Source organism: Cicer arietinum, chromosome 5 (genome assembly GCF_000331145.2).
Source record: "Cicer arietinum cultivar CDC Frontier isolate Library 1 chromosome 5, Cicar.CDCFrontier_v2.0, whole genome shotgun sequence".
NCBI lineage: Eukaryota > Viridiplantae > Streptophyta > Magnoliopsida > Fabales > Fabaceae > Cicer > Cicer arietinum.
The window spans coordinates 52,170,611-52,190,972 of NC_021164.2; the positions used below are offsets into that span (position 1 = coordinate 52,170,611).

The 20,362-nt window shown below is 32.2% G+C and overlaps 1 protein-coding gene across 4 annotated transcripts; it reads right to left on the reverse strand.

The window, feature by feature from the left end:
- Positions 1-3,831: 3,831 nt before the first annotated feature.
- On the reverse strand, positions 3,832-17,404 carry LOC101504069 (protein ENHANCED DOWNY MILDEW 2). 4 transcript variants are annotated; one of them, XM_004500064.4, is made up of 19 exons: positions 17,101-17,403; positions 16,446-16,903; positions 16,253-16,349; positions 14,966-15,025; positions 14,698-14,843; positions 14,409-14,505; positions 14,202-14,300; positions 11,168-11,415; positions 10,981-11,073; positions 10,390-10,893; positions 10,061-10,208; positions 9,872-9,973; positions 9,016-9,108; positions 7,778-7,819; positions 7,430-7,540; positions 5,833-5,904; positions 5,601-5,719; positions 5,372-5,435; positions 3,832-5,274 (listed from the first exon to the last, which is right to left on the reverse strand). In XM_004500064.4, exons 2-19 carry the CDS (start codon positions 16,859-16,861, stop codon positions 4,087-4,089), a joined length of 3,699 nt encoding a protein of 1,232 aa, XP_004500121.1. In that variant the 5' UTR covers positions 16,862-16,903; positions 17,101-17,403; the 3' UTR covers positions 3,832-4,086. The 4 variants fall into 4 exon arrangements, with proteins under 4 accessions (XP_004500121.1, XP_004500122.1, XP_073225073.1 ...); XM_004500065.4 differs by having other exon boundaries at positions 16,446-16,908; XM_073368972.1 differs by lacking the exon at positions 7,778-7,819 and having other exon boundaries at positions 17,101-17,404.
- Between the last annotated feature and the right edge of the window lie 2,958 nt (positions 17,405-20,362).

Consider the following 20,362-nt stretch of genomic DNA (forward strand, 5'->3'; position numbering starts at 1 on the left):
GTCATACACTTGTGTCGTGATATTTCATCGGATTTCTATTATATTGTCGGAAAAAACGCAAGATTCGTGTTGAAAATTATATAGAACTCTATAAGAATTTGTAAAAAGTAATGTCTTTTATCTTATAAGTTAATTTTTAAAAAATAAATTATTTTCAATATTTTCAATATAAAAATTAAGATAAATTATAACAACTTAATTGAGATGAAGATTTTAATTATTCTCTTTTTTTTTCCTTTCCTTTTCTCTTTCATTTTTTTCTTCTTTTGAAAATCCAAGTTTCCAAATTCTCTTTTTTATTTAATATATTGTCATATAATGGAAAAGAAAATAATTAATCTCATATTAATATCAATGGTCTCTTTGTAACGGTGATGTATTATTTAATATTTGACACACTTCGAATATGATTATTTAGAATGAAGTTATGTGAAACCAAAATAATAAATTATTCTTTTTATTATTCAGAAATTCACTAAAGTAAACTTAATTTTATTATTTCGGTTGAGAATGTTATTGTTAGAGATCTTTAATCAGCTTTTGAGGCAAATCAATCTTTAAACCATATTCATATATATCTTCATAATTAACTTTGTGTATCTTCATTTTAAGAAGACATATCTCAGAGGATGTCACTATCAGATGGTATCAAAAACTTCTTTAGTTTGAGAGTAAGTCCATTATAATGAGTTAGAGGATGTTGGAGCAAATATTTGTTACCATAGCATTGATTTTTTATTATAGTGTTGACTTCTTATCATAGCGTTGACTTCTTATCATTGCATTGACTTTCCATAGTGTTAATTTCCATCAGAGCGTTGACTTTCCATAATGTTTACTTTTTATAAGAACGTTGACTTTCCATCAAAGTCAAATGATGATATGCTTTACACGGTTATCAGAGGCCAATGATCAAATGCTTGTCACATTTATCTGAGGCAGACTTAGCAGATGTTTGTCACACTTATCAGAGGCAGGCTTATCAGATGCTTGTCACACTTATCAAAGGCATACTTAGGGCTTTCTTCTTTGGATATTTGAATTAAAGGCTCCAGATGGTTTTCAATCAGAGGCAGATAATCATTGTAGTGCTCATTACATTTGTCTTCAGAGGAACAAACATTAACTCGTATTCCTTTTGTCTTTTACTGCTTTGACTTGAACAGTAGCTCATCAGATGCATATTGTTATGAGATGCTCTATTAGTAAATATAAGTACTTGTTTATTATGTGATAATATTATGTGTTAGAAACACTTAAATTATTATTTCTAACTCACTCTTAATTTATGATACCTTAAAATAGATAGTCATTAATATAATTTTACGTCTTCTAATTTAATCCACACATTTAGCAAATATAGTTTGAAGATAATTGTTCTTTATTTGTTTATTTTTGTTATCATCAAAACATTAACTAGAGGATTGTTGTTAAGACTACTTTTGTACTAACAAAGTTTTCACTCGGGAGATTGTTCGCCTCTATAGCAATCAATTGTAAGTGACTGTGACCTAATTTGTGTCAATAATTTTTGGCAAGAGGTGTTCACGTTGCAGGGTACTCAACTTAAGATTAACACATCATATTGAAGGTGCAAACAGGAGAAATGGGTTGAATGTGTATGACTAAGTTGAGAACTTTTTCATTATTTGATTAATCTGGTTCAGACTTGATGATTTATTTTGAGTAAAAGCAATAACAAAACTAAGGAGTGCAATAATAAAGTGACACAAGTAATTTATTCTGATTCACCACTAACTTGGCTACATTCAATCCCTTCACTCGGAGTGATTTAATCCACTAATACAACAACTTGAATTACAAAGCATCTGACCCTCCAAGTCATTCTTCTCAAACAACCTGACAACCCCGACTTTTGAGGAACACACACACATTGACTCTATTAGTCAACTTTTCCACACAATTTGACAACTCTAGATTGTTGAATGCACACTAACACTACTATCGAGTTTGAATACAAAGATTTGGAATTTGAGTATTTACTTCTAACAAACTGATTTTAACAATGACTCTGACACTAGAAAAACACTTAGAAAATATTTCTTTTGAGCAAGTGTTTATTTTGAGTTTGGGTTCTTCTACTCTTTTTTGATTTTTCGATTATCTTCTTCTTCAACTTTGAGTATCTATTTACAGATAAAATTAGGGCTTCAATTTAGTTCTTGTTTAATTCTAAATTGTATCTTCATTCCTAGCTTGGTCAACAATAATCTTATTCAATAATTCTGAACAGGATGTTTTTAAAAAATATTTTCTTTAGTCAATTCTTTGTTTCTCAATCCAATATGAGCAGTTCTTCTAGATTGATTATGTTCGTATTTTGTTCAGATTGATATTGTTCGTATTTTGTTAAGATTGAGTTTGTAAATTTTTTAAATTGATCCTATTCGTATTTTGTTAAGATTGCTTTTGCAAATTCTTCATATGAAACTTCATTCTTATTATTGCTTGCTTTGATCTGGGTGGGAACATAGTGTTGGACCAATTCTTGAACTTTCACAGTTAGGAATATGACTAAATCTAATTCAGTATTTTGTCCTTTTGTTAAAATCTGAATTATATCGTTACATATAATAAATATATCTTCTTGTGAGTGTTTTTTCTTGTAAATAATTCATATCTTCTTATGATAAATTTTGATCAAATCTTCTTGTAAATAATTCATATATTTTTGTAATAAATGTTAATTAAATCTTCTTGTAAATAATTCATATCTTCTTGTAGATAAGATGTTGATCATATCTTTTTTCAACTTGGTCAAAAAATTTATTCAATTAAAAATTTGATTCAAATATTATTTTAAATTGTCTTCAAAAATAAAAATATGTGAAGTCAAATATATTGTTCTCATAAAATACTTATGTTAACATTAAAACTCTAAATATAAAATCAACCTGCCTCCAACGGATACCACCCACAAACAAATGGTCAAACATAAGTCAAAATATAATATTTTTTTTTATAATGGTGACTCAAATTTAAAACTTTTTTTATTTATAATAGTGATCATAAGAAATATTACAAAAGTTAATTTGGTTATTTTATCTCTTGAATTATTTAAAAATGAATTTTTTATAAGTGAAAAAGTATTTTTATGCAGTATAAATAAAAACCAAAAAATAAAGTTATTTTTTTTTTGTAAGTATTATAGGTAAACAAGAGTTAGAAAGTGTACCAAAGGTCCAAAAAGAGTAATGACGTGTTAGAAAAAAAAATTAAGTAGCTAATGAGAGGATATGCTCCTTGTTATAAAAGGAGCATTTCTAAGGAGAGAGAATTTTAATGATTGAAATTATTTTTCTATTACACCAGCATGAGATATTCTTCTAAGTGAAGCTTAGCTCTATAGGTAGTTTGAGAGATTCTCTTATACTATTCCTCTTCATCATTAATAGTATATAGATTTATTCGCATCCTTCCTACATTAATAGTATATAGATTTATTCACATTCTTCCTACTTTAATTGTTCTGTTATTTTTGCAATTGTTGGGTTTATTGTTTGACATGTTTGAGTTGCTACCCCTACAACTGCAGCTCAGCTTCACAGGATCTATACAAATATTTGAACACAAGTAAATCAAAGTTTCATAATTAAAGGTGAAAACCAAACTACTCAAATATATTTATAAAATATTTTCTTAAATTTCATGTTAAATTTCATAATGATCCCTATTATTTTCCTCATAAGCATCAAATAAATAGGACATGTCAGAATTTATCAATACTTGAATTAAAGACTCTTGAAATATAATCACATAAATTTCGGGTGGCAAGATTATGTGAAATTTTAGTACATGATAAAAACAATCTAATAGAACAGCAGATCTTTCAGCTATAGGGTCACATACATTATCTAATGATTACACAGTCACTGCCCAAAGGGGGCCAAAAACAATCCCGGCGACAACAAAAAGTGCTCTTCATGAAAGAGGTAGATAGAAGAGTATCATGTAAAGCCTAAGGATGTAAGAGGGCACAATCAAATATTCCTAACATCATATATGTACAGAATATTACATCTTTATCCAGAAGAAAGGATAACACCTAAAAAGTGGACATTAGAATTAATCCCTGGACCAGTTTGAAGAATTATGGCGTGGATACAACTGGGGAGGACCAGCTGCAAAACCTGGCTGCACATTTCCATATCCGGGTTGGGGTATACTACGTTCAAAGGCGTCACTTCCACCAACTATAGGACGCTCAGGTCCCAAAGAATTTGTCCTAACATGGTTTAAGTCATCGAGACGAGGTGCATATCGTTGCATAGCTGGTGTACTCGTCATGTAAGACAATTCAGATCCTGAACCAAGTACTGAATAGGTAGATCCTATTTGGTTATAAGCAGGATCATGACCAGAGAGATAACTACTCATAGATTCGGGAGGCTGAAGCCCGTGAGGGTGAACCTGTTTCCTTGTCTCTAATTCCCTCAGGTAACTATCATCCTCCCTGGGATAGGGTCTATATCTAAGGTTGCCTGCGCTGTCTCCCAGAAGTCTGCTATTGTGTTCCTGTAAATCCTTCAACCTGTAATCAGGAAGGGGGTCACTAACATTTGGCCAACTTTGGGGTGCATCATAGGCTTCTCCAAATTCCATCAGTGAGGAAGGGAGAGGCTCCACATGCCTATAGCCATCACCACCAGCAGAAGAGTGAGGTTCCAGAGACGTATACTCAATATCACCAGCATCTCTATCTGGAGATATCAACATATCAATATCTGGCTGATATCCCTCAACATCAAGTGGACTGGAGGTACCATGGTGCCGCACTCCCTTGTGAATTTCACTAATATCTTGCCTCTTAGCTGGTGAGATTACAGCTGGTCCTCTACCATCATTTTCTTTCCTTTTCCATGAGGTGTTCTCAACCTTAGTCACCAAATACTCCTGTCTCTCTTGACTCTCTCGATCAACGTTTCCACTAGACATGCCTTTCAGCTTGCTTTCCATAAATGGGTAATCTTCATTGTTATTTGACTTCAAGAAATCACGATCCAGCATACGGTCCAGCATGATATCATCAACATAGTCTTCATCCATAGTATGACTTGATGGTGATTTCTCCTTATCAATGCTTACCACTTTCGATACGTCGGGCTGTCTGAACAAGTGACCATGCTCCTGGGCTATTTGCTTATGTTTATCAGCCCAGTCTGGACGACTCCAAAGGTAGAGTGGGGGTGGCTTTACATTCCATTGCTCCATTTGCTTGTCATTAGCATCAACTGATCCAGGTAGATAAAACGACTGGGGAGAAACAAGACAGGAACAAGAAAACGTAAAGACAGCAGTCAGTACACAAAAGAGCGGGTGACAATCAAAATATAACTTAAAATTATCTTACCTTGCCTGATAGAAACCTCTCATCCTCCCAGACAAGATTATATGGAGACCGTTTTTTATCCAGCCTACATAATAAGAAAGCGAACATGAAAAACAGGAAGAAAAATGAACTCTTTCTCCCAAAAAACCAAGTGACAACTCTCGGGTGGGCTTGGTAGGCTTGGGTGGAGAGAAAGACCATTTAAGTCTCTTGTCCTTGAAAACAAAAAAGACAGTGAAAAGGACACTACCTCTGTGTCTCCGGTGGTACTATAAGAATCAGGAGCTTAGGCTCAAACTCTAAAGCCTTGTCTATAAACTTGTTAGCCAAAGCTGCTTTAACCCCAAAGGGGGGATTGAGGCCCATGATCTGTTAAAGAAGCAGACAATAAAAATAATGAAATAAAAAATTTATGAATTGGCAATCTGGGATTTTACGTATGCCCATCGCAATTCGCAACCATGCAATTGACAAATTCTTACCAAACGTGATCCAGAAGGCAACTCCTTTCGCTGGACAGTCATCCAATCTCTCATCTCAAAATTAAAATCATTCTGTAAACAAATCAAAACAGCATCCTGGTAAATAGGTAAAGAAAAATAACAGGATAACCATAGACTAAAATCCTTAACATAGTCCATTAGTCTGCATTCTTCATCATTCATGAAAATTAGTTGAAAACATCACATAAAAATCATCACGCTCATAACATAAGAAAAAGCCTGAAAACCATGTAATTCTTCTTAAGCCTGTTACTTTACAATGGAGAGAAGAAATTTCATACAGCCTATTCATTATAACGAAACATTTATTTAAACCCCAAAACTATTTCCAAGAACTTTTCTCATTTAAACTTTAAATGAAACAGCACAACAACAAACTACTATTCAATCTTACAAAATCATATGCATTTACCATTTAAACTGATTCTGAATGGTAAGATCTAATGAGATGTGAAGAATTAATATTATTAGGTTTCTATGTATATTGGATCTAACTCCTCTTACAAAATCGGCTTCTAAGGTGAGGGATGTCTCTCTTTATAAACTCTTTTTAGACTCATATCTTTTCAATGTAGGATTTTAATTTTTCTCAATACATCCCCTCACACCTAGCACCATTGAGCTTGTTGTGTTGATGGATAATTTGGTGAGTAGCCGAATCAATAGGCTCCTCTGATGCACTGATATGCAAAAATCATGAGTGTGTACTACGACACTTATCAATGCGCCGAAACGACGTGATACGCCTTCACACGTGTGGGCGCCAACAGAGTATCAGAGATCATCTTTTTAAAATAAAACATGTCGTACTTGTGTCTCTCATGTTGCATCTCTCACTGAAACCATTATCGCAATCTATGTTGTCAATCCCGACCAATCAGCACGATCCCGCTATCCCGATGTGGTGGGGGGACTGGCTGCCTGCAACGCCACCAGCTGGAAAAACGTGTTCGACGGTAGCGGCGATCCCAGCTGCGAATCACACCGTAATCGCAATCCGCTATCCCAGCTCGACCTATTATCGAACCCGCTTTAGGGCTTTTTCAAAAACACAGGGTTTTTTAATTTTTTTAATTCTTCATTAAGGGTATCTAAGTAATTTCGCACCCACTTAAGCCCTAATTTTTTATTATTATAAACCGACAAAGGGGTTGGTTCAATATCGTTAAAAGGAGAAACTGTTTTCGTTCTTCCAATGTTTCGTTCTTTCTTTGTCGCCATTGTTCTTGCTCTGTCGTTTTCATTTTGTTCTTACTTCGTTCAGCATCGTTCTGATCCATTCTTGCTCTGTTTTGTTGATTACAATTAATATTATAACTTGATTTTTATTATTATCAAAATTTGATTTTGAGGTTGGATTTTGGTTATTAAGTATGGATTTTGGATCTTTGTAATGTTAGAGGTGCCTCTCTTTATAAATTATTAACTCTTTGCAAGCCTTTCTCTTTTCAATGTGGAAATTGAATTTTTTCCAATAAATATGGACCACAAATAGGACATCACAGGTAACATGGTAACAAGCAAAAAATTGAATTTCAAAAATCAGAGTGAAAACAGCTTGTAAAAGTATATTCACCTTTGTTGGAAGTAAATCAAAGTTTTTGTACGAGCATCTCTTCCCCATCTCTTCAAGCTTTTTCTTCATGAGAGTGCTAAAATCATTAGCACCACAACAGAAGTCCACAATCTGACCATAACTATCCCCAGTCAGGCAATCAACATTCAAATTTAGAAGTAGATTAACAATGTTCAGGATGGTGATCCACCAGACATCAGTAGTATATCATAATTTCATAAGGAAAAGTTGAATGATTATTGTACAGAAATGGCAGAGAATGAAAATACACAAGGACATGGGACAATTAAAATTCTCAATCACAGAAAAATGTTAAGACAAAAATTGTAGGTCAATATCAGTATTTACCGTATCACCATTCTGAACATACCAATGGAGTTTATCCACAATCTGCAAATGTCAACTAATTTTTTAGTAGCAATTGATGGATTATAATGAGACAGCCCAGACAAAATCCAACAACAAAAAGTTGGTCATCAGGTTTGGTGAACATAATCAATCACTCTCCGAATAACATTCCAAATCAATAACAGACTCCAGGACAGCTACATTTTTAACTGTATTATTAATATGAACCTATTTCTTATGCAAAATACTATTATTGTTAAAATAAAGTTTAAAAGATACACATGCTGTGATCCCGTGGTTATAGCAATGTTAAACACCTTAGAAAAACCTTGCACAAGATAACCTCTTTTAAACTAATATTTAATTGCAATAACTTTGGGCATAAGACAAATAACCTGACTTCAACCTATTAAGGTCAGATAATGTCATTTCCTAAGCTCTTTCAATAATAAAAAAAATTTATATAGGTCATTGTTAAGCTAAATAAGACATCTACATGTAAAGCCTAAGTTCATCCATATGGGTCAAAATTCATTCTTGGGTTCTTAATTGAGAATAGGTTTTTGGGTCAACTTTTTAACACAACCATGTCTAAACTGGATCTGAACCAGTCCCAATCTAATAATTAAAACTTCGGGACTAATAACCAACAAATGTCAAAGCATAACAAAAGCCAAAAGCATCATAATTACTGTAAACATGCTTTCCTTTACCACAGCATCGGCTTAACTATTTCTACTTATTCATGATACCTACCCTACCTCGCCTAGAAATCTACAGTACATATTCAAGGGCTACCTGGATTACCAATACTCTTTAATGAAAAAGGAGAGCACTGAGGGCCCGTTTGTTATCAATTTAGATTATTAAAAAAATGATTTAGGTATTCAATAATTTAGAGATTATGTTATAGACATTTCATAAATGATTTTTATAAGAAGCTTCTCAAAATAGCTTCTCATTTGAAGTAGTTTTTAGATTATTCTTCCAGATTCTTATTATTTTAAAAAGTATTTAACAAAGAGATGAAAACTCATCAGTAAAAGTGATTTTTTTTAACAAGTGGTTATTCTCTAAAAAAAGCTGTAACAAATGGGCCCTAAAACTAAACTTTGAATCTTCTCAACACAACAATACCCGATGACATAGAAAGAAGTGAACAGTTACAATAAGGAAAAGATATCAAGAGTATAGAAATCTGATGAAATAATTGAAATGATAATGTCTGAATTAAATACCCCTTCCAGCTTTTCCACTTGTGTAAAATGGCGACCATAAGATGTGTAGCGATTCCCATATAAAACAGGTGCAAGATATACTTTCAACTTGTCCTGCAATAATTCACACATTAAAGTTGTGATAACATAACTGTTTGACTTTTTTAGTTGTTGACAATTGTTACGGTTAAGAGTTAGGACCATGTTTTAGTTTTGGGCGTCTATAATATTAGTAGAGTTAAATAAGTTTTTAGTCTCTACAAAATTGCAACATTTTGTTTTTAGTCACTATAAAAAATTTCTTTAACATTACCCAAAAAAAATTATGTTTTCATTTTTTTATCCCTGCTTTTAAATCAAACTAATGTTCACCCTTTAAATTTTTTAATGATATTTTACATGCACGTTAAGAACATTATAAGAATCTCCTCCACAAAAATTTAGAATTTTTCAGAAACAGATGATAAAAATTCAAATTTAATTCATCTCTTGTTAAAAAATTCTAAATTTTTGTTAAGGGAAATATTTATAATGTCATAAACATGCAAAAGATCATTCAAATATTCGAAAGATACACATTAGTTATCTTACAAGCAAAGACCAAAAATTAAAACAGAAAACTTTAGGGGAATATAAGGTTAAGAAATTTTTTATAGGGAATAAAAACAAAATGTTGAAATTTTATAGGGACTAAAAAATTATTTAAGCCTATTTAGTATAGTGACAACCCTGCTATAGCAATTCTATCAAGGATTGAAAACTCTAGTTAAGGAAGAAAACAATGAAAGAAAATCATTTTGTAAGACATACTAGAGAGATCTGAAGATTAGACACTTAACAAAGTCCCTAAATTAATTTTTAAAAAACAGTTAAGTACCTTCCACTTGAATATCTGGTTCAGAACATTGGGACCACAAACAGCTTCTGCTTCCCGAATGCTGTGTCCGTCCTCCAGCATCCTTATAGCTGTTCGAACAGCCTATATATGCACAAGACAGAAGACATAAACGTAAAACAAACTCAACAGTATAACACTATAATGCGATAAAAATAGGAAGATATGCACCTCAACTGACCCTTCTAACTTCCCTGCTGTAATAGTCTTCTCCACAACATTTTTCAGCGAGTGAGTATGAGTAGAAGCAAATTTATGTTCTTTTATGACATTCTCCAGAGTAACCGATGATGTAGCTTCTTTAAACAAAGCCAATAATCTACATCAGAAGAAAGCATCTTAAGAATTTTACCATAATATAAGGACAGCTTTTGAGTTCCAAACAAGAATCCAACAGAATTTCATTCTAGCACTGTTCTAACCACTAGAAAAAGACCAAAGGAAAAGAACCATCGACAGTAACAGCACAAAAATAAGCAATTAAGATAAGAAAGATTCACCTCCTCTCTGAATCTGCGTCTAATTGGGGTGCTGCACTGCTCAGCTTTTTAGTACGCTGAATAGACAGGGTGTTATCAGCTACATTATCGACCTGATTACCAGAATTAACTTGCTCAGAACCCTTCTGGTAGAGATCATATAGTTGCACACCCAGTGAGAGCTGATTTTCCTCATAGTCAGACCTTTCAGTTTCCTTTGAAACTGACCTCTTATTTTCATTCAAATACCTTCTTGGTGCTTCATTTGCTTTCTTTCTAGGGATATTGGATCCAGAAATCTTTCCAGAATTTTTTATGCCAACTTTTCCGTAGGACATTTTATCAGACAACTTAGCACTAGTTCTTTTGATAGGTAAATTACCATTGTTCTTGTTTGATATAACTTCTTTGGTTGAAGGCTTTATCTTCTCCTCAGTATTAATTTCTCGAACAGTACCTTTAACATTGGGGAATTTTATATGATCTCTTATTGGAGTTCCAAGTTCATCATCTATCTCATGCTTTCTAGTTCAAAGAATGGAAAAAGATATTACTAGATGTTAACAAGGTAAAATTTGGAGAACAAAAATATCTCCATACTATAACACTTACAAGCAATAAATAAGAATGCGATTGTTTGGTAAAAGATCTTCCCAAGCCCTTGTTACAATGTTTTCATCCACTATGTCTTCAAAAGCAATCTTTCTGATAAAAGCGAATTGAGAATCATCCTTCCAGACACAATCAAATAGAATCATTATATGAATACTAGAAACACAGGCAAAAAGGGTAAAATAACCTTGGCAAACATTTGCGATGATATGACTTGGGACAACGCCTACAAACAGCAAATTGCAACTCATGCTCTTGCCTGTTTTCCATTTCTTTACAAATACAGCAATAGTGAGCAGGACAAGTGAAAGGTTCCCCCTTAGATATATTTCTTGCTAGTTCCATCGGAACACTCTCAACCACCCGGTGAAGTAACTTAGCAACACATTGTGGATGATAGAAGAAACCACAGGTTGCAGAAGCACATTTGAAGACCTGAAGGAGAAATTCAAACGACTTTTAGTCCCATAAAAAAGAAGCTATAAACGGCAGCAATCTTTGAATGGATTGAAAATATCCTTTTGGGCTTGTTTGGGAGCTAACTGAAGTAGTGCATGTTTGCATGCAAGGTAGGGGATCTGAAAAGTGATTTTATTCTTAACGTAATTCTTGCATGTTTGGTTATTTTAAATCAGAATTGATTGTCTCCAAATCTATGATTGACTAGATGAGATAATATGTAACATTTGTGTTAGGTTTGAAAAATTTATACTGATTTAACATCAAACTTGTTTAGGAGTAAATATATTCAAACAAAAATTACTTCACTTCAAACTCAATTTTAACCAAATCAATTTTACAAAATCAGATTATTCAACATCACATTTGACTCACCTTAACGTACACAGTGTTTGATAAAGGCTTTAAAAGGAGCAGTTGTCATGATCACTCTATCTTTTTCTAACAATCTAAGGGAGTGTGCATTCTCGTGGTTGTCTTATGTACATGACATAGGGATAATTGGAAGACGCACGTCGAGCATTTTAAAACTCAAGCTTCCATAGAACCAAATTTCGTACAAAGGACCTAAAGCCCATAAAGTATTTACCAAAAATTCAAGTAAGCAGAAGCAAAAAAGAGCATTTTCCAGTCTTAACAGAAAAGCATCCTTGATCCAATGACCAATGTTAATATGCTGGGAACTAGGCCCTATGATACTCCAATCATTCCAAATGTGAAACTTACTGCACATGACAGATACTTACAGTCAAGAGGTATACGAAACTAGTTGGAACTTAACTCCCTTACTATGACACATTCACAATATCTTTCCCAATCCAATTGAGGGTCAATCATGTCATCTATGTATTCTTATTGGAATGAAATGTTTAAAAAATATAATAGGTGTTGCAAAGTGGAAGGTTATTCAAATGCATCCTTGATCCAATGTTAATATGTTGTGAACTAGGCCCTATGATACTCCAGTCACTCCAAATGTGAAACTTACTGCTCGTGACGGATGCTTACAGTCAAGAGGTATAAGAAACTAGTCGGCGAACTTAACTACCTTAGTACCTTACTATGGCACATTCAAGCATATCTTTCCCAATCCAATTGAGGGTCAATCATGTCATCTATGTATTCTTACTGGGATGAAATGTTTAAAAAAGATAATGGGTGTTGCAAAGTGGAAGGTTATTCAAATGTAGATTGGGCTGCCTATCAGTCTTGTCAATGGCAGAAAGGCCAAAATCCACTATTTTTTGGCCACCATCACGTGTAAATTGTTCATGGAATATAGTAGAAATCCCACCACCCCTTTCTTCCATGACCACCATTTGATATCACTGCTGCTGCCTATCCTATAAATCAGAAATCAACATCGTATTGCATGCTCCATGGAAATTGGAACTAACTTGATCTCTAGGTAAGAAACAAAGCAAAGAATCAAGGTTAGGTGCATAATCAGAATATTGAGCAAAGGCCCAAAATTCTTCTGAACGTTATGGGTGTATCATTTACTTGATGAGCTTGAGTTCAAAGTTTTTCTTTCCCATGAAGTTGTAGTGTGACAGCCAAGCTGCCATTCACTATAAATCCCGTTATTTCATGAAGGAACAAAGCACATATAAGTCAATTGACATTGCATTTGACATAAAAACCAGAAAGGACTTAAATCTACAGTGTCAAAACTAGACAACTGATAACTAACATACTCACAAAAGCACTGGATGGAAATAAAGAAATGATCTTTGGAAACAATTGAGCGTGTTTTAACATCTATAATTCTTACTTTATGGAGGATGTTAAGAGTACTGAATTAGGTCCTTAGTGTGCATAAGGATTTTAAGCCTTAAGAACTATTCAATACTGCATTAAATTGCTAGCCTATTTTATTATATATATTTATATATATATGCACATACATGACCTGAAACACATTGGGTATGGTTTTCCTATTTCTCTCTTATCAATCAAAATCAAAACAGACAATAAAGCAAGAAAATCAACTGTTAAAAATGAACAAGCCTATATGCTAAACAAGAAGCAACACAATCAATAACAGTGGTTCCTAGGAATGCACGACTGAAGTGAAAGGATGGAATTGCGTCTCAACATGTTGCTTCGTTTGTAAGCGAGCACAACCAGTGCACAAGTTCAAAACATTAGTGTTAAGACATACTACACTCCGAAGAAATAGTCAAAATTGCAATATTCATTTGACCATGGGAAGCCTTGGACTGGTCAGAAAATTGGTGTCACATGCATAAGTGCAAAACAAAGCTGCAATCTTTCCCGGGGATCCTAAGACCTAAGCAAACAAATTGATGTCCAGCCCTCCTGGCCTGAGGCTGAGGTATACAGAAATGAAACATGGGTATATAATGAAATCAATTGCAAAATCATATTCTTTTATAAGAAATATTTTTTATAAATAGTAGGTGCATGCAAATGTCTTTCTTCCAAACATAATATAGCACAGGTCAAGAGAATAGGCTGACAATTGGGCCAGACCAGGAATTTCCATTCTGGCCCACCATCAGGTCCATTTATATTCTAGAACCTTTCTTGAGATTCATGTTTACAAAAAAGGCACTATTAACATCAATATATTTCATAGAAGCGGGAGCAGAGTGAAATATGCAGATAAATAGCAATAAAAATATATTTATATCAGACAGGCTACCAAGGACTGGGTGGCGCTTCATACAGCTAGAAGAAAATATATATAAACTAAGTCATAAACAAAGAGCAGCCCATTTTTTTACATATAATTATACCTCAGCACCAGTAAATTTATCAGAACAGCCTAGTACGCCACATGCAAAACACTGGTGTTGATTATATTCACAATTCTTACAATAGAAATTTTGGATATCCTGCAAAAATTAAAAATCACAAGCAATCAAATATATATGTATCATACAATGAAAAAAAATTGGAAGAAGGCAAATAAAAGAATTAAAGAGAAAATAAAATTAGTTTACCTGAACTTCCTTCCGGCTAAAACCAAGAGAGACACAAGAAGATTCCTCACCATCCTCCTCATTAGCATGAAATGACCTCATGCACTTTCCATCACAACTGCGTTTATCATTTTATAACACATTTTGAAAAAGAAAGGATCAACTACTATTCTGAAAGAGAAAGACAAGCAATATTATCTCCAATACTCTTGAGAAGTTGTGCACGGTAACATAAATATACAGGAGAGAGAAACCAAATCAAATATAACTAACCCACACACACACACACACAAAAACCAAAAAAGCATACCACAAAAGTTCACCACCATTGTCACAAATGGAACAAACAGAATCAAATAACTCGTCCTCTTCATCTGACTCTTCAACAGTTTCATCAATTGTACCATTGTCAGTATCATCAATTATAAACCCGGGCCGTGCTAGCTCTTTAACTTCCTGGAATCATAAACTATGCTTTTGAAAAATATCAAAACAACATATATGACATTAAAGGAAGCAGAGAAAAAATATATATTAGAGAAAAATATTCATCAAGGAAAACTAAATATCTGACAAACCTCTTCAGAAAGTTTCTTAATCTTCATCCTATCCTTATCTTCCAGAACAGTGAGCAAAAGCTGTCGAAATCAATTAATTTAACTGTCATTAAAGCAAGACACAAATGTGAAGAAGACAGAAAATAAATTAAAAGTTTTTTCTTAAAATGAAAATAAATGAAATATTAATTTAAAAGAAATCAACACTTCAATTTTATTAGACAGCAAAAGGACAAGTCAGTGGATAACTTTATCCTTATAACAAACCTAAAGAGAGAAGGTAAATGTAAACCTAACAATATTACATAACTAAATGAACCTAAATGAGCAGAAAGTAGACAGACATAGAAGGAAAATAGGGACTGTAAGATAAACAGAGAGATAATTCAACTACCACCACATAACAGTGCACGATGTTATAGAAAGTATTTGAAATCACACATCTCATCTAGCTGAATATCAGATGAAAATTATATGGGACATTGGGATGTAGCTCCAAAAATAAAATTAGGCACCAGCTTAAATTTTGAATTACTGGCACTGCTAAGGATTATTTTATTAAATTTCTTTATTTAGGATGATGCATAACAGAATCCTTATCACTACTAGTTTTGATTTTAATTTCTTTTTCTTTATCTTAATAAGATTCTGCTTAACAGATTCCTTATCATATCATTAGTAGTTTGACTGCTATCTATTCAGTATCTGTGGCCTTTAAAAGGAAGATTAGTATTGGAATAAATAAGCAACAAATCATTTTTAGGAAAATCTGTGTTAGCCTAGAAGAGGCTCTGTCGAGGACAAGTCTGCTTCTTGCTTTCACCATAGGTCGAAAGAAATATTCTACCGCATCTAGACTTGTGACTCGAACCCATCTAAAGGTTCATAACAGAAAACCACTTCATTTAAAATGCCAAAACATTTAAAATCCACTTCAAAAATGTAATCCCACGTTACCTCTTCCTAAATCTTTTACCCAAATTCGTCAAAAGGTGTTTGATAAAACTTAATTCTTCTTCCTTAAACAAAAAAGGTATGCCAAAAAACATCCACAGATGATTTGCAAACATGTTTAATTAAACCCTCTTAGTCTTTCATCAGCTATCATACAAGGAAACAATGTTTAATGTATGACATAAGTTTCAATTCCAAAGCAATTAATTTAACGTAATACAAAAATATACAAGTATAATTTCAAACCATATTTTTAATCAATAAATCCTAAAAGGATGCTTCAAAGGAAAGAAATATCAAATGCTAATTTCCAAGATCACCACCACAACACAATGCATTAGAAAAGGTTTGTACCTTGGACTTTGCTAAGACAGCATCCCTTGTAGCAGCTTCCCCCATTAAACCCATATGGTTTGACAAATCATTTAGCGAAGGCTTTACCTCATAATAGCTGCAAAAAACAATATGTAAAAAAAAAACCATTAATCAATTATATGTACTTCAACAACGATCAAGATCGAAAGAAATCAAGAACTACAAAAATTACCTAAACTCCTTATTCTTACTCAAGCTATCCCACACCGATCTAGCAGATGGGTCGGGATTCTTTTTCAAATAATGCAAGAAGTAAACCGTTATTAAAATAGTCCTTATAGTATCCTCATAACTCTTCCTTGGCTTTTGAAGTTTGATCCATCTCCCATCTTTTGATAGCACTGATATCTCAGGCTTCACATTGGAAAGATCAAACCTCCATGCTATGACTTGCATGAAAATTTTCTGCAAACCATTATCCGCGTTACCATGAAGAAACACCTTACCTTTCTTGCAGCCGACACTCTCAGACTCGCTCCATCGAATCGGTAAAACGGAAAAAGATACAGGTGCGTCTTTGTCATCTTCGAAATGGTAATTTGACACAGACAGTGGCTGCGTATCAGATTCATCATCCGAAGATGCCATGTTCCTTCCTTGTTTTCAACCCAAACCCTAACTACTCAAAACCTAAACTACAAAATAACAAAATAATAAATACATATAGATATAGATATGTATAGAAATGAGCGTATAAGGGGATATTATATATCAAATAAAAGGGTTGGTTAGGGGTAAATCGTGATTACAGAATCATATATGAAGAATTGAAATTTGAAATTCTAATAATCAGTAAGAATCTAATGGTTATGATTTAATCCTCAAACCTTCTATGTTGTCAATGCGGTGCGGAGAGGAGAAGGAAAATCCGAAAGGAAAATGATGGACGAAGTTTCTGGCCGTTGGTGGCGGAAGACGACCAACTCCGGCTGAGTTGTGATCAGTGCGACTTTAACTGGTATCTGATATTCAAGGGCAAAGCGGTTTCATTTTTTTATTTTGTTTTCTGATCATGGTCAAATTTTTAAAAATGTTTAAAACTCAACTAAATATATAAATCTCTAACTACTAATCTGAGACAAAACGAGACGTGATTTAAATTATACTAATTCCATAAAAATAATGTTGTATCAAGATCACCAACACAATAATGCTGCAAAAACTTTCAAATCACACAAAGAAACACATAAGTTAAACTAAATATATGTTTTAAAGTCATTTATTTAGATAAAATAGACAAAAAGAATTATTTAAATGAATAATTTTGGACTAAAAAACCTAAATAAATGTTGTATCAAGATCACCAACACAATAATGCTGCAAAAACTTTCAAATCACACAAAGAAACACATAAGTTAAACTAAATATATGTAGTTTAGAACATGGTCATTTTGAAATTTTTGGTATGAGATATTACTCTATATAGATTTATTTTATTTTAACTTTTGAAATAAACAATTTAATTTATCTTTAGATAAACTAACAAGTCAGAACTATCTAGTCTAATTAAACTTTAAGATATCATTAATTAAATAGTTAAATAAGTTTTTAGTGCATATAAAATGTCAAATTTTTAGTTTGTGTTTATGTAAAAATATCGTTTTTTTAGTTTGTCTTTGCAAAATTATCATGCAAGTATTTTTGGTTCTTTTTGAAATATCAACATATATTTTTGAACGATTTTGTACAAACATGTTAAGAACATTATAAAAAAATTATCTACAAAAATTTAGAATTTTTTAGTTTGGAATAAATTAAATATGAATTTTTTAAACATTATAAAAATAATGAAAAAATGAACCTAGAAATCGAATTTGAAACTTATTTAAAAAAAAAAAACTTTTTATAATATGGTAAATATGATTACTAAAAAAACTTTTTATAATATGGTAAATATGATTAATAAAATTGCTTGCATAATAATTTTATTGAGACTAAAAATTGTGATTTTTTACAAATAATAAGAATGAAATTTTGAAATAACTAAAAACTTATTTAATCCCTAATCAAATGTCAAAGTGTATTTTATTAAAGATAAATCTAATTGTTTGTATGTTATATGAGGGCCATGTAATCGAAGAAATGATTAAATATTGTTTAGCTCTCATTAAAATTTTGTTCATTTTTATTCATTTTATTTGTAAGTCATAACTCAAATAGTAAATATTGATATTATTAAGTTGACATTATGTCTTGAATTCAAACTATAAATCTCGTAGTTGCGTATGTGTATTTCAAATTTATACCACTCCGTCTATCAAATAAAATTATCCATTTTTATCATATACATTTTACAAAAATATTAAAGAACAAATATATGTTTTAATAAAAGATGGAGTCCTGAGTAAAAATTGATAAAAGAAAATATATTTTTCTCATTTTCTATTCGCTCAATATTCTTTCTTGTATTTTGTCTCTAAAACAATTAAATTATGGATAAGAAATATTAAAAATCAAAGCTCAATGAAAAAAACATTTGAACTTTTTAAATAAATAATATATCATTGAATTATTTTTCATATTTAGCATCAAATGTTTTAGTATAGTAATATACTCCTTTATATTAAAATAAGTGTAACTTATTGTCACCACTATCTTTTAAAAGCCTAATACCTTTAGCTCACTCCTTTATATTAAAAACTTCAACAATATTATACCAAACTTTATTTTTTTTCACTTATTATTATGTGAAAAAATATTTTTTACATGGAAAAGTTAATATATTAAAAACCAAAATACACTATTATAGGAAGTACACAAAAGTAGAAAAGAAAAAATAATATAAAGTAAATAACACAATAATCAGAATCCAACGAACCAAAAACACAAATGGAGGGAAAGGACCTAGGAGAGACGCCACCAACCTGACAACACCATTCGAGCCAAAATGCCAAAGAGAGATGGATGCAGAACAATTGAGAATAGCAACAAAAATCAGAGAACCAACGAACCAAGCACTCATCGGTCCCAAAAACCCTACATCCCTCATTTGGCCCAAACAAAGAAGAGGTTCCACCTCCCATTCATAGAAGGTGTAGGAATAATCGAATGTCTTGCCTAAGATCACTTCCACGAGGAGAGTTTTATCTTATCGACCAATTGCTCAACAATCACCATCTTTTTAGAGAAGATCGAGTCATTTCAAGAATTTCAAATGGACGACACAACTGAATATTTATGTTTTTGTAATGACATTTGGGTGTAATATTGGTTTGTAACTCTTCAATATTTTGGTAAAATTTATGCTATATAATGGTGCAATATTTTGGTGCTGCTTTTTGGTAAAATGAATATAGTGCATTTGGATTAGGCTTACAACTATATATTGTGTTGCTCAAAAAAAAATTGTATTTTGTAGGTACTAAAACAAGGACTGAAACCAATTTTTTTACATTATGTAGAAACTAATTGTATATTCAAATTGAAAATAATTAATTATTCAACTTTTAAAAACTAACAGTGTTAGATATTAGAGACTAAAATAAAAATATTTATATTTTACATAAATTTAAACTAAATTTTTTATTTTATGTAGACTAAATTCAAAATTAATAAGAGCCACCAAGTGCATCAAGAGAATCAGACCCTTTCTTCCAATCCAATCACTTTCCATAAGTCCATTTATCTCTGCATCGGCATTTAATTTTCCAATAAAAATAAACTATTCAAGCACATTTAATCCCAAATAATGAAACCTTGGTAAAAGCCCCTGCAATAACACCGCTCCACTAGTAGTCCAGTACCATATATAGACGTCAGTCACCTGTATACCTAGCTACCGCCTGCCACAAACAACACATCATATTATATTTATATAATGACTATACCATTTTATTTAGTAAAAAATATATATGATTTTATGTTGTAATAATTATATATACTTATGAATTGTAATCATAATTATAAAATATAATTTATAACATTTAATACTTTTTCGTTTAATTTTTTTTTAACATAGCTCTTTTTTCTTCCGCAATAGTTCCAATGTATGTATGTATTCAAGGTTACTCCACTACAAGAATTTTTTGATTTTGCGACACTGAGCCTGCGACGGTTCTGCAATAACCGCCGGCATCTTCACACTGCGAC

Excerpts from the sequence above, each read along its gene's own strand:
- LOC101504069 (XM_004500064.4), bottom strand. The coding sequence starts at position 16,861 with ATGGCATCTTCGGATGATGAATCTGATACGCAGCCACTGTCTGTGTCA. Across the intron at positions 7,541-7,777 it reads ATGTTCAGAATGGTGATACG|ATTGTGGACTTCTGTTGTGG; the intron begins GTAAATACTGAT and ends AGTTATGGTCAG. Across the intron at positions 5,275-5,371 it reads AGAGGTTTCTATCAGGCAAG|TCGTTTTATCTACCTGGATC; the intron begins GTAAGATAATTT and ends GTTTCTCCCCAG.